This window comes from Misgurnus anguillicaudatus, chromosome 5 (genome assembly GCF_027580225.2).
Source record: "Misgurnus anguillicaudatus chromosome 5, ASM2758022v2, whole genome shotgun sequence".
NCBI lineage: Eukaryota > Metazoa > Chordata > Actinopteri > Cypriniformes > Cobitidae > Misgurnus > Misgurnus anguillicaudatus.
In genome coordinates, this window is record NC_073341.2 from 10,857,879 (window position 1) to 10,870,648 (window position 12,770).

Below are 12,770 nucleotides of genomic sequence, written 5' to 3' on the forward strand. Positions count from 1 at the left end.
CAGGTAAAACATCTGAATGAAAGAAAGACTGATATAACTTTCTCCCACAGCAATGTATTTGTGTATGTGTAGGATGTGTGAGCGTAGGTGGCTGTGTGTTTAGGGAGAGTACAAAGTTGTGGGTTGTACACCCCGTGTTTCTGTCTGAAGGCCAGCACGTAAACGTGCTACTACTTGCGCTTGTGTACGGTACGAGAGCGTGTGAATTGACGACGCCATGCCAGCTGGCAGCATAAGGACGCCAGGCCCTGCGTGCCCATTTGCCATCTCCTCTTAGCTTGACCCGTGGCCCGTGAAACCCCTGGCACAGAGACGAGTATCGGAGAGGATACAAAGACCCAAGAGGCGCGGGGATTCCCCACCAACGCAGATCTCTCGTGCCCACTGCCGCCCGCATACCACCCATCGCCAATTGTGTAACAACCAGCTGTCGCTGTCCTTTCGGTGACCCACATTTCTGCTCCTACCCACACACAAACACGAGTTCTGGCCTGAAGTCTGCACGGCAGGCTTTTGGGCGCACCTCTTGCCGCACAGTTAAAGATCAAAGCTGTGGCTGAAATTGAATTGAGAATTAGGGGAAATGGAGATTTGCTGTTAAAGCCACACACACACACACACACGTGCATAGAGATCATGAGTTGTGTTTGTTGAGTTAAGGGCTGGGGAAGTAGAAAATGATCATTAGATGTCTCCACACCCACTGTCAACTGCTCCAAACCCTCCAATTAGATTAATTAGTCAATGAATGTCATTACAACATGACGGATGGATACCGGTCAGAGATGCCACATGCTAATCCACAGACAAGCACACAGTAAAGACCTCTAATGATACATTGAAAATAAAAGTCTATAAAAAAAGTGATAAACTTCAACATACTGTATGGATATTTGGTTAAAGAGATGAATGTTATCTGGGATCGGAAATGCTTCAAGGTTGAATAAAGAGTATAAAATGTTCAACTAGTCATTTTATATAATATCTTATGCTTACAATGGCAAGATAAGGTAGTTAAAGTAATAAAAATTTAATTGGGGGGTTCAGATTGCCGTTTAGGTTTGTAGAGGTGGCCCCAAAGGAAACGAATTTGGGAATCACTGGTATATTTCATGCATTAGAGGTGGGGAAAACTGTTGCAAAAATTTGATCAGGGTATAATACACATAGAGGAAATGACTTGAATGTTCACTGATGAAATCACACATCTGAGCAGAGCCAATGAAAAATACTTAAAATAGAGAATGATTTAGAAATCAAATTAGACATCAAGATAACAAAAGATGTTTTGGTGAACTCAGACTTAATTTTTTGATTAGGACTAAAGACGCACTGCACAAAAAAAATCATAAAACAATTTTGAAAAATTAGCTAATGTATATGTCAGAAAAACACAATAAAGACATTGTAGCATGCGCATCACAATATTAGTAGATTGAAAGCCCTATTCAGACGGGATTAGTTTTACAGGGGGACCTCTGAGAAAATCGTGCTTCTCAGAGGTCCTCTGTGTTTTTAATCCCGTCCGAATCGGCCATGTCTGTGTTTTTCTCTGACGACCTCCGTAAGAATTCCAGAGCAATTTACCTACTGTTTTTCGCCGAACTCAGAGGTCCTCTGAGAAATTTAATCCCGTCTGGATGCAAATGTCTGTGTTTGCCCGCAATACCTTTTGAAAACGCGTTTCATTTCGTGTTTTGGCCAACGTGATCTGCCGTAAGGTCTTACTAATGCGCGTATATTGTATTTCCTGAGACCCATTCATTCAGATATGAATGTTTTTTCGCATTCGGCAAAATAAAATAAATTATCAATACGAGCTGAATATCATACACTGTTAAGACTGGCCACTGTAATATCATTAACATTATAAGAAACTCCGTTCAAAGTTGTTCAATTCCGGAACTGTAATGTTAATTAAAGATATTAAATTTTATTAATCATTATTTCTTCATTTCTTTGTGTTTGTTATAAGCAGACAGTTATATAAAACATGTAGGCTAACGTTACTTTAGTAGGATTTGTATATTTGATTTGATTTGTTAGAACATGTAATTTATTAATTAAATTTTGTCATAATTTTACATTTAAAGCAATTAAACATTACAAACACGCGTATCCAGAGCACGTGCTCTTCTGCAACGCCCAAACGCATGAAACAGACATTCCCATCTCTGGAATAGCCTGAGAATTTTAATCCTGTCCGAATCGGTACATAAAATCACAGACGTCCTGGGGGACACGTTGAAACTCAAACGTCGTTTGGAAAACTAATCCCGTCCGAATAGTGCTGAATGCTGCGTTTGCATTATGGGGTATGCATTATTTGCAGGAGTGCACGTAACAGGTTCGCATGCGCGATCAAAATAAAAAATGCGCACCAGACACTGCTCTACATTTTGCTGGAATTTTACCAACATAAGGGATTTCTCCATGCATCAGTGGTAAGATAATTTTTTACAGACGTGTTAAAATTAATGTGTGTTGTTAGCAGCCATGCAACAGTCACTGGCCCGATTGGACGAATGAAATATTAAAGATTTCAATACTTTACTCACGCGTTGTTTGATAAGTTTTGTTTAAAGCGTGAGCCCGATTCGCATCTTAAGGCTTCAGACAGCTTGCTAGTACAAGCAAATGGTAAAGACAGGGCACAAATGAGTTTTCTTGCACTTGAGCGGACATTTTAAAACAAATGATCTCAAAATGACGTGATTATAGTAGTAAGTCTTTTACACATTAAAAAAATACAAGCAATTGAGAAATAAAATGCATGTGTAACAATATATTGTATCATTCAGTGCATGTGGCAGTACATTCAGCATTTTTAGAGTATAAACCTGATGCTGTTTTTAAGGTTAATCAAACCACATACAAAGAAATCATAATTTTCTTGTCTTGACTATTTTTTTTTTTAAAAACTTTAATAAGGATTAACCCAATTTATTTTTTTATACATTTTTATACATCTAGCACATACATAAAGTGCTTGTTAGTGCTGCACGATAACCTTCAGGTGCTTTCAGATGGAGGGGCATTTACTACACAAATCCCTAGTTCACTGACGTATTGTCTGCGATAATGTATGCGATATGGCTTAGCATGTCAGTGAACTACGGCTTTGTGTAGTAAATGCCGCTTTATTTGAAAGCAGGTGATGGCGATTTACTACTAATCAAGGAACCGGCTTTACTGACGAGATGCACATAAAAATCACATGCGATGTATCATGCAGTCATAGTGCTTGTGATGTAAATTTCTCTATGTGTTTCTAATTATTTGAAATAATGACAGGGTCCACACAGGGCAACTTGTTTTTTGAGGTACTGGATAACAAAAGAAAGAGACACAAACACTGAATGCCCATGTTTAGCAGCCCATATGCAAGACGGTTACCTGTAATTTATACAATGTATAGTGTGAAAGAGTAAAAACATTGCCTCCTGTGACCCTATGTGCTTCTGGAGGAGCAGAGCCATGTTTAGTACTGTTTAAAGCAACACTATGTAGTTTTTTTACCTTTAAATAATGTCTCTAAAATTATTTCAGTGATAGAACAACTTTTAACTGGACAAATTGTACTGTTGCTGCAACCTGAGCAACCTCCTAGCTGCTACAAGCACACTCTGAAAGTGGAGGTGGAGGGTAGAGCACACAGCCCCACCCCTCCCCCTGCCTGCAGAAGAGTGTCTGATACCAGCCACTGTTGCACTTTTCAACCACATGGAGGAGCTGTAAGTTATTTTTACATGGAAACTACATAGTGTTGCTTTAATACTGTAGTAAGTGTTAACGCTTGATGGAAGGCTTGTCTGAAGCGTGGCCAAAAGCCAACAACACAGTGGCCACAACCAATGCTCCGGTCTTCCATAAATGTAATTGGCTGCCTCTGCCTAGGTTATTTGCATAAGGCGATCTTATTGGCTGATGCACGCGTTGCCACTTGAAAAGTTCAGAAATGTTCAACTTCTGCCACGAGCAACAGCACTGACGCTCAATTCAGATCGACAACGCATGACGTCACCTATTAAAAGTGAAAGGGAAGCATTAAAGGAACACGCTCAGATTTTGGGAATTTAGCTTATTCACCGTATCCCCCAGAGTTAAATAAGTCCATACATACCTTTCTCATGTCCGTGCGTGCTGTAACTCTGTCTGACGAGGCCCCCGCTAGCTTAGCTTAGCACAAAGACTTGAAGTGAATGGCGCCAGCTAGCAAACTGCTCCCAATAAGTGACAAAATAACGCAAACATTTTCCTATTTATGTGTTGTGATTTGTATAGTCACACCGTGTACAAATAACAAGGTCATATGAGACACAGCGATCTTTTAACCGTATACATACTGAGAACTATATTCTCTAAGACGAAGCACTGCTACTTGGGCGAAGTGATTTGCACAACTGACCGAACTCTCTGCTCCTCACCAGGGGGCTTCTCGGGTGCTGCGAGCAAATCACTCCGCCCAAGTAGCAGTGCTTTGTCTTCTGAAAATATAGTTCCCTGTATGTATACTGTTAAAAGATGACTGTGTCTCATATCACCTTGTACCTTGTACACGGTGTGACTATACAAATCACAACACATAAATAGCGTTATTTTGTCACTTATTGGAAGCAGTTTGCTAGCTGGAGCCATTCACTTCCAGACTTTGTGCTAAGCTAAGCTAGCGAGGGCTGCGACAGACAGAGTTACAGCACTCACAGAGATGAGAGAGGTATGTATGGACTTATCTAACTCTGGGGGATACGGTAAATAAGCTAAATTCCCCAAATCTGGGCGTGTTGCTTTAATGCTTACACCCCGTGTGAATGCACTGTCATATATCCATCGACTGCTTGTGTTCAATCAAAAAATAGAGTAGTACATACTTTAAAGAGCCCATATTTCGTGGCTAAAACGCACATTATTTTGTGTATTTGGTGTAATACAATGTGTTCACGCGGTCCACTGAAAAAAATATTCATTCAATTTACTCAATTTTTTTTAAGTTAAGTGGTTGCAATCAATTTATTTAAGCTACATTTAAACACCAAAAAAATAATATATTAATAATAATAAATTAGGAATTCAACACAAAAAAAAAACTTTTGTTTAAATATAGCTTTAATAAATTGATTGCAACCAACTTAACTTAAAAAAATTTAGTAAATTGAATGAATAATTTTTTTCCAGTGTTCATGGTTAAAAATGCATTATTGTCCACATACCGTACATTTTTGTAGCATCCTAAGTCCCGCCCATTTGTAACGGGTCGATTTGTACAAAGCTCATTGTTCTGAGACAGCGGTGTGAAAAGTTTGGCCAGCTATGTAGTACGTTGTATTGGCTGAATTACGTAAACGGAAATGTGATGCTCCTTACCAGACAAAGCTTGGTTTCTTAATGTCGGAAGGCCAAACGAAGTAGTTACACCCTCTATCTTTGCATGTAGGGCAGTGTTATTCAAATGTTAAACCAGTATGACGTCTAACTGCATGGGCGTGTTGAACGAGCCGTTTTAGGTAGACGTGGATGAGGCTTCCTTTTACAAAGAAGATCTCTTCGGATTTGAAACTTTACAGATATTTTATGTGCACAGACATCATTTAACACTCTAAAAACAAAGAAAAACATGGAATCAGCTCATATGACTGCTTTAAAAGACTAAAACATATGTACACTGTTAACCCAGATATTGTCTTTACTTAAACAATAAAGAAAACCTTACTTAAAGGACCTGTTTTTTGTTTGTTTTCAAAGCTGTGATTGTGTTTACGGTGCGCAATATAACATGTGTTCATGTTTTGTGTGTAAAAAAGTAGCTGGCAACTGACGTATTCCTGTGGGCGGAGTTTAGTCAGAAACTCTTATTTTGACGTCATTCACCCGGGAAGTAGAGGGCTGTAGTCCAAACCGCCTGTTCGCTGTAGTCCTTAAGAAGCTTGGCATTGAGCTTTATAATTTTGCAGGTTTTTTGCTCTAACATTACACATTACACAAACTAAAGTTTGAAAAAAGGCATCACAAAAAACGGCAGCTTTAATATTTTGAGTTTTGAACATATACTTAAATCTTTTTTAGTGCATTTAAATTTAAAGCATATACAATTCACTATTCCTATTTACTATTCACAAAAACTTAAGTATTTAAGTGAACTAAACTTAAAATGTCAGTACATTTGGAAGTTGGAAGGAATGCCCATAATCCTTCGTGCCTGAATATTTTGATGATTTATGCATTTTTACAGAATAAGAACTGATAAGAACTACTTAAATATTTGTTAGTAAAATGTCATATAGGTTTAAGCTCTTATATTATTAATGTTGTTTTGTTGTAAATTATAATTTTGTGATGTCACTGTTCAGGTGATCAGTGTTAACCCTGTTCAGCACATTTTATTGTAGTTCTCTCCACAATACTGTCAATTCATGTCAAAAACAGTTTTTTTGTGTGTTTCTGTGAAGATTCAAGTTTATTCAATGACTGACTGTAGTTAATTTTGTGTTTTAATGCCATTTATGACACTAAACCTAATTTAAACGAATTAAAAATAGCAAATCTTTGAATAAAAAAAAACTTTGTAAGACGGATGTGATATAAGGATTTGATTAAAAAGTATTTTTTATGCCCCAAACAAGACACTGAAGAGAGTGTATCTTGTGGTGCATGTTGCCTGTTTAAGGGTTAACTACGTGGAGATATTGTACAGAGCAATTGATATTACAAATTATTTCAAGTTAAATCAACTTAAAATTAAGTTTACTGAACTTCCTGAATTATGTTGGAATTACTAGAAATTTTAAGTTAAATGCACTCAGGTTTTAGTTCAAATTACTTCATTTTCTAGGGCAAAAACTTTCTTCTAATTTTCCTCTAACTTATCCAGGTTTACAGTGTAAAAAACTAAAGAGTTTTTAATATAAATATTATGATTTATAATAGAGTTATAAATCACGAGGGTGTTTTAAGACTACACATCAATATATATTTTTGTTCTATACAGCCCATGAGGGGAATATGAGAGGGCAGGTGTGTATGTGTGCGTTTATGTATGCGTGTGATTCTGAAAGACAGTTCCTGAAGCAGACGCACCAAATGAATTCACATTTCCTTTACTAAATTCACTCACTGAAGTCCGATAAGCTTTGTAAACTGTCTTGACTCTCAAAGATCAAACACCAGCTATTATTCATGCAACCATCTGTACAGGAAGCCATAGTGGCAGCTGAAACCTAAAGAACCTTACAATAGGTACAGAGACCGGTGGAACAACATCATTAACAAGAAAACTAGTTCAGACTGATACAAGTTATGATTTTGACAAATTGTGTCATCTGACAAATACAATTTGATGTTCTTATATCGAGATGTTTGCTCGTCTTAGTTGCCACTTACAATAAAACAAGCCAAGAATTTGTTTATATGAGTCAAGGAAGTTCTTTTTGCAATGGTGAAAAGCACTAAAATGCATATAATAATAATAATAATAATAATAGTTTATGATGTGCTGAAATGCAACAAATAGGAATGTATTAGGGTATGCATTAGGTCTTTGGTGTTATTGGCACTTTTCAATCCACCTCTTTTATGTGATCAATCATTCAGATATAAATGTTAAATTATAGAGTAATTACAAAAAATATAAATTAGAGGGAAACGTCAACGTCTCGCTTAGCTGTATTTGTCGTTTCATGTCGAGATGTTAATTACAAGTTATGTTGAATGGCAAGGCTGATATTTTCAGGAAAAATCAAAAATAGGTGGCCACACAGTATGCAACTTACACCTTTTATACATTGTGTCGAGAGTAGTTCATCCAAAAATTAATATTCTGTCATCATTTACTACCTCAAAGGTGCACTTTTTCCAAATCATGACAACACAGTGACCACATGGTTCTCAGCACCGAAATCACTGAAACATCATAAAAGCATCATGAAACATCACGTGCTAAATTTCAAGAAGTCAATCGCATCAAAACTTTTGCAGTCCCGTCACTGCATGCTGGAAAAGAGCAGAGTCAATCTGCTAAACTTTGTTTTTGTCTTACAGGTTTGGAACAAAATAAAGGTGTGAGTATTTTGGATTGAATGAACTTTTCGATGTTTATGTTTACAGTGTGTGTTGAACTGTATGGTATTTGTGAGGTTTGTATGATCACCCAGTGAGCTCTTCTCCTTTGGGGTAAGGGACAGAGTCTGACCATCAGGCTGCTCAAACACAAGAAACTGGTAGCGGTGGAGTCCAGTGCCATGTGGCGGTGTTGGAGGTTGGTACGCTAAAGACATCAAACAAGAACAAAACTGTTTTACATTTCACAGTGCATTCATTTAATTGTCATAATCTGTCAGAATTGATTTTGTTGGGGTTCAAAACAGCAAAAAAACTTTCTATGGATAATCTACAAAAAAATGTCGAATGTGAATTTATCGCTCTCCAGGTGATAACCAGGGTTGGGAATCAGACTTTTTTTGGGATGGTACCCTCAAAGGTTCATTTTTGTACTATTGTATGGGTATACGACTATGTTTACATGTAGACCAATAATGCGATTATTCCTAATAATCAGAGTAAGCAATTGATGGCAGTAAAATGTTTACATGACTGGAGCTACAGTAACCTCTTCACTCCTGTTTACAGGCCGCTTTAATTTTCGGATTATTCGCTAATGATTGTGCATATTAATCGGCACACAAACCAAATGATGAACTCACATATACTGTCCACGGTTTTAATTCACATATGTTAAATGACAAACACATTCTTATGAACGTATTTCGTTATTCAATGTCATGATAAAGACAGAAATATTATGACAGTGCCTGTAAGGGTTTTATACGTTATTTGATGGAAGGGAGCAAGTCGGTATAGTTAAGTATAAGTGCGGTATAGATGCGATTAAAGTGGCCGCATACGGCACCGATTGTACTTGCTACAATTGACCTGCTATGGCTAAGCCACGCCCCTCCACTCACAATTGGAGACATTTCACAGGAGGCAATTGATGACTTTTGGAGACAGAAAGACTATATATCATCTCGAAGTTACCAAAAGGGCCTTAACTATGCATTGGAGGGTTATATTAATAATTTTATTGTTGAGAAGTTTGATGAAAAGCTTTAGCATATGTTTCCAGGACAAGTCTTTTAAGCATCTTTACCAAGAGTACCTCTCCGTTAGTTTGGTGCTACAGTATTTACATGAATCATTCAGCACAACATTGCTATCACAAATAACATGCACACCGTTTGACCATTTTAAACTTAAAATGACAAATATATATATATATATATATATATATATAAAAACGAATGAAAACTGACTAACCGCAATGCATGTCAATGGACGTGGAAGCAGAGAATGTATTGGGTTAGCTATGCGCACTGTGATTTACTAATCGTGTTTGGGGGCGTGGCTTAGCCATAGGTCAATTATGAGCTTAATCGCATTATTTCTATTGAAGAATTGTGTTGACGTACAGTATAATCTCAATATTGCCAAAATCCCATTATAATCGCATTATGAGTGTGCATGTACTGTAAACATGGACATTGAAATGTTGTACCTTTTGGGGTACAATATTATACCTATTGTGTACCTTTAAAGAGCAATCACGTTTTATTTTGTGCCATCATACTTACTCGTGTAACTTTCACGTAACAGTCTTTGAATAGGAAAAACATGGAGGTGTTTGGTGGCTTCTAAATTCATCCCTGTTTGGATCCTAAGAAATGAATGGGGCTTGGCTAAATGCTAACACATTCACGGCGCGCTGTACAAAGATTAAAGGAATATTCCATTTTCTTAAAAGAAAAATCCAGATAATTTACTCACCACCATGTCATCCAAAATGTTGATGTCTTTCTTTGTTCAGTCGAGAAGAAATTATGTTTTTTTGAGGAAAGCATTGCAGGATTTTTCTCATTTTGATGGACTTTAATAGACACCAACAATTAACACTTAACTCAACACTTAACAGTTTTTTTCAACGGAGTTTCAAAGGACTATAAACAATCCCAAACGAGGCATACGGGTCTTATCTAGCTAAACGATTGTCATTTTTGACAATAAAAATAACACATGCACACTTTTAAAGCACAACTTTTCGTCTAGGTCTGGTCCACCGCGACCTAACGTAAATGCGTAGTGACGTAGGGAGGTCACGTGTTACATATATAAAACGCACATTTGCGGACCATTGTAAACAATAAACTGACACAAAGACATTAATTTGTATCAGTTGACATACAACAACGTCGGAACGGTCCTCTTTCAACACACTTGTAAACACTGGGGCGGAGTTTCTCGTTCATCCTCTGTGACCTAATGATGTCATGACGTATTGCGTGGGGTCACGCTGGCGCATCACGACCGGATCTAGAAGAGAAGTTGTGCTTTAAAAGTGTATATGTGTTATTTTTCTTGTCAAAAATGACAATCGTTTCGCTAGATAAGACCCTTATGCCTCGTTTGGGATTGTTTATAGTCATTTGAAACTCCGTTGAAAAAAACTGTTAAGTGTTGAGTTAAGTGTTAAGTGTTGGGCTCTATTAAAGTCCATTAAAATGAGAAAAATTCTGCAATGTTTTCCTTAAAAAACATAATTTCTTCTCGACTGAACAAAGAAAGACATCAACATTTTGGATGACATGGTGGTGAGTTAATTATCTGGAAGTTTCTTTTAAGAAAATGGACTATTCCTTTAAGTGCACGCATTGAAAAAAGATAGGTATGTATTCATTTTTATAAAACGGTTAGTTCCAATCCTTGATTCTGATTGGTCAATAGGTGTGCTTTATTCATGATAAAACACTGCTATGACCACTTCACCCAACGGTTCTATTTAATATCAGTGCGCCCTTAGCAACACCCTTAGCAACACATAAACATATAATGAGACAAAGTCTGAGAACAGTTTGTTGTTTTTATTTGAGCTTTCATGTTGTTGTTCGCAGTCAGGGACTATTTTTTCTAGCGGAAGGAATGCTTTTATTGATTTAACTTCATGAAAGTTAAAGCTTCGCGTCGTGCCTAACAACGCCCTTCAGCCGTTACTTATTCACGATACAGCACAGCCTCTCGTACCTTATTGCTTACATATAAAGTTGAGGTAAGAACATAGTAAAATATTGAAAAACTGTGTTGTTTTCCTTTAAGGTACAGTAATGTACCCAAAAAGGTGCAACATTATGTTTAGTATACCTGTAAAGGTACAAAACCGAACCTTAGGGTACAAGCCCAACGACAGAAAAGGTAACATAAATTTTTTATTTTTTTCGTGATATTAGTCACAAATTTCTGCGTTTTTTCGTGATTGTATAACGAATTCCCGTTTTCGTGTGATTATCACGTACTGTACTCTCCTTTCTTTCCTATTTTTAAACCATTGTCGCTTCGTTTTAGGGTTAGATTTGGTGCTTGCATTAAAATGTCACTTAATGTATTGGTTTGTACAATTTTTTCAGATTTATTTTTCAATATGTCGCCTGGCATTAGGGTTAGAGTTGGGTTAGGGTAGAGATGTCATTTTATGTAAATCTAACCCTAAACCGAAGGGACAATGGTAAGAAAATAGGACAAAACAGTTCAGTAACCAATACGTGATAATCACGCTAACAGGAATTCGTTATACGATCACGAAAAAAGAAATTTTACGTGACCATATAATGAAATTTCGTGAGACTGGGCTGCCCCATATATATGATTTTCTTGAAGGATATCAGTTATAGCAAGAGCAATAGCACTTCTCACCAAATAATAATATGAGTTACATCTGTAGCGCAAACTATGAAGGAAACATTTAGTTTAATACTGTTTGAGTTCTTCCTGCAAAGCTGAGCAAAAGAAACACATTTCTTAAAAAACAAATACTGACCAGATAGTTCATCGCCTCTGATGTCTCCTCTCACAAGTCCAGATCCCTGCAGAAACAAGCAGTTAGTGGTTAGTATGTATTTGAGAGAAAGTACAGTGTTAATGTTCATGCACAGTTTCTTGTCCTCTGAGGGATGTGTTATTATTCACTATTCATTCATTCATCACCCGATGGCCACAAAACAGCAGCTTAGTTCAACCGAGACCCTTCAGGATCCCTAACCTAACAAGGCTTAAATGTGTCGATGCTGGCACCGCTCGGGATCTGCAATATTTAATATCATGAGACAAAGCCAATTCCCAGGCAAATTAAGTGAGTGATTAGATTTCAGAGTGGCAAAATCCCATATTATTAATTGTATATTAAGTTTCGGTTGCCTAGGAACAGAGATTCAGATCTTTCTATGAGTTATGTTTTATACCATCCCCCAAAGGGCAATCCTATATTTGTCATGTTTAAACTCATATTCTCAAGCAGATTCAATGCGGCACTGTTTCACTGTTATGAGCCCACTGGCATATTTGCAGATCCGAGACCTCTGTGCTGTAGATATACATTACTCACTACTCAATACAATTGCCTTGCAATATCCTTATGTTTTATAAAAAGATAAAGGAAAGTTTGTACTCTGAACCTGTTAGATTGGGAAGTCCCTGCTGTTAAATACCATTGCATGGTTTGTAAGAGTTGAAAAAGATTGTTATTGTCAATCAAATGGTTCCTGCCATTGAAAACTCAAAACTCACCATCGCCTCCTACAGGACAACAGAAGGGCTGAATTAAGAGTGAAGAGGTGATGGGGTTAAGGGATAAATCATTGTATTTATTGTATTTCTGTTGTATTTTGGAAAATAGTGGTTTTAAAGTCTGCCAACATAAAGCTACATAAATAATAACTAAATATAATACAAAT

The 12,770-nt window shown here is 37.1% G+C and overlaps 1 protein-coding gene across 2 annotated transcripts in view; it reads right to left on the reverse strand.

Moving 5' to 3' along the window:
- LOC129413919 (phosphatidylethanolamine-binding protein 4) overlaps positions 1-12,770 on the reverse strand; it is a 171,539-nt gene that overhangs the window by 17,909 nt on the left and 140,860 nt on the right. For both annotated transcript variants that reach the window (XM_073867522.1, XM_073867523.1), the window contains exons 5-6: positions 11,858-11,903; positions 8,144-8,260 (exon numbers count right to left, since the gene is read on the reverse strand). In XM_073867522.1, the coding sequence (XP_073723623.1) occupies positions 8,144-8,260; positions 11,858-11,903 (163 nt within the window). The remainder of the gene's footprint in view (positions 1-8,143; positions 8,261-11,857; positions 11,904-12,770) is intronic.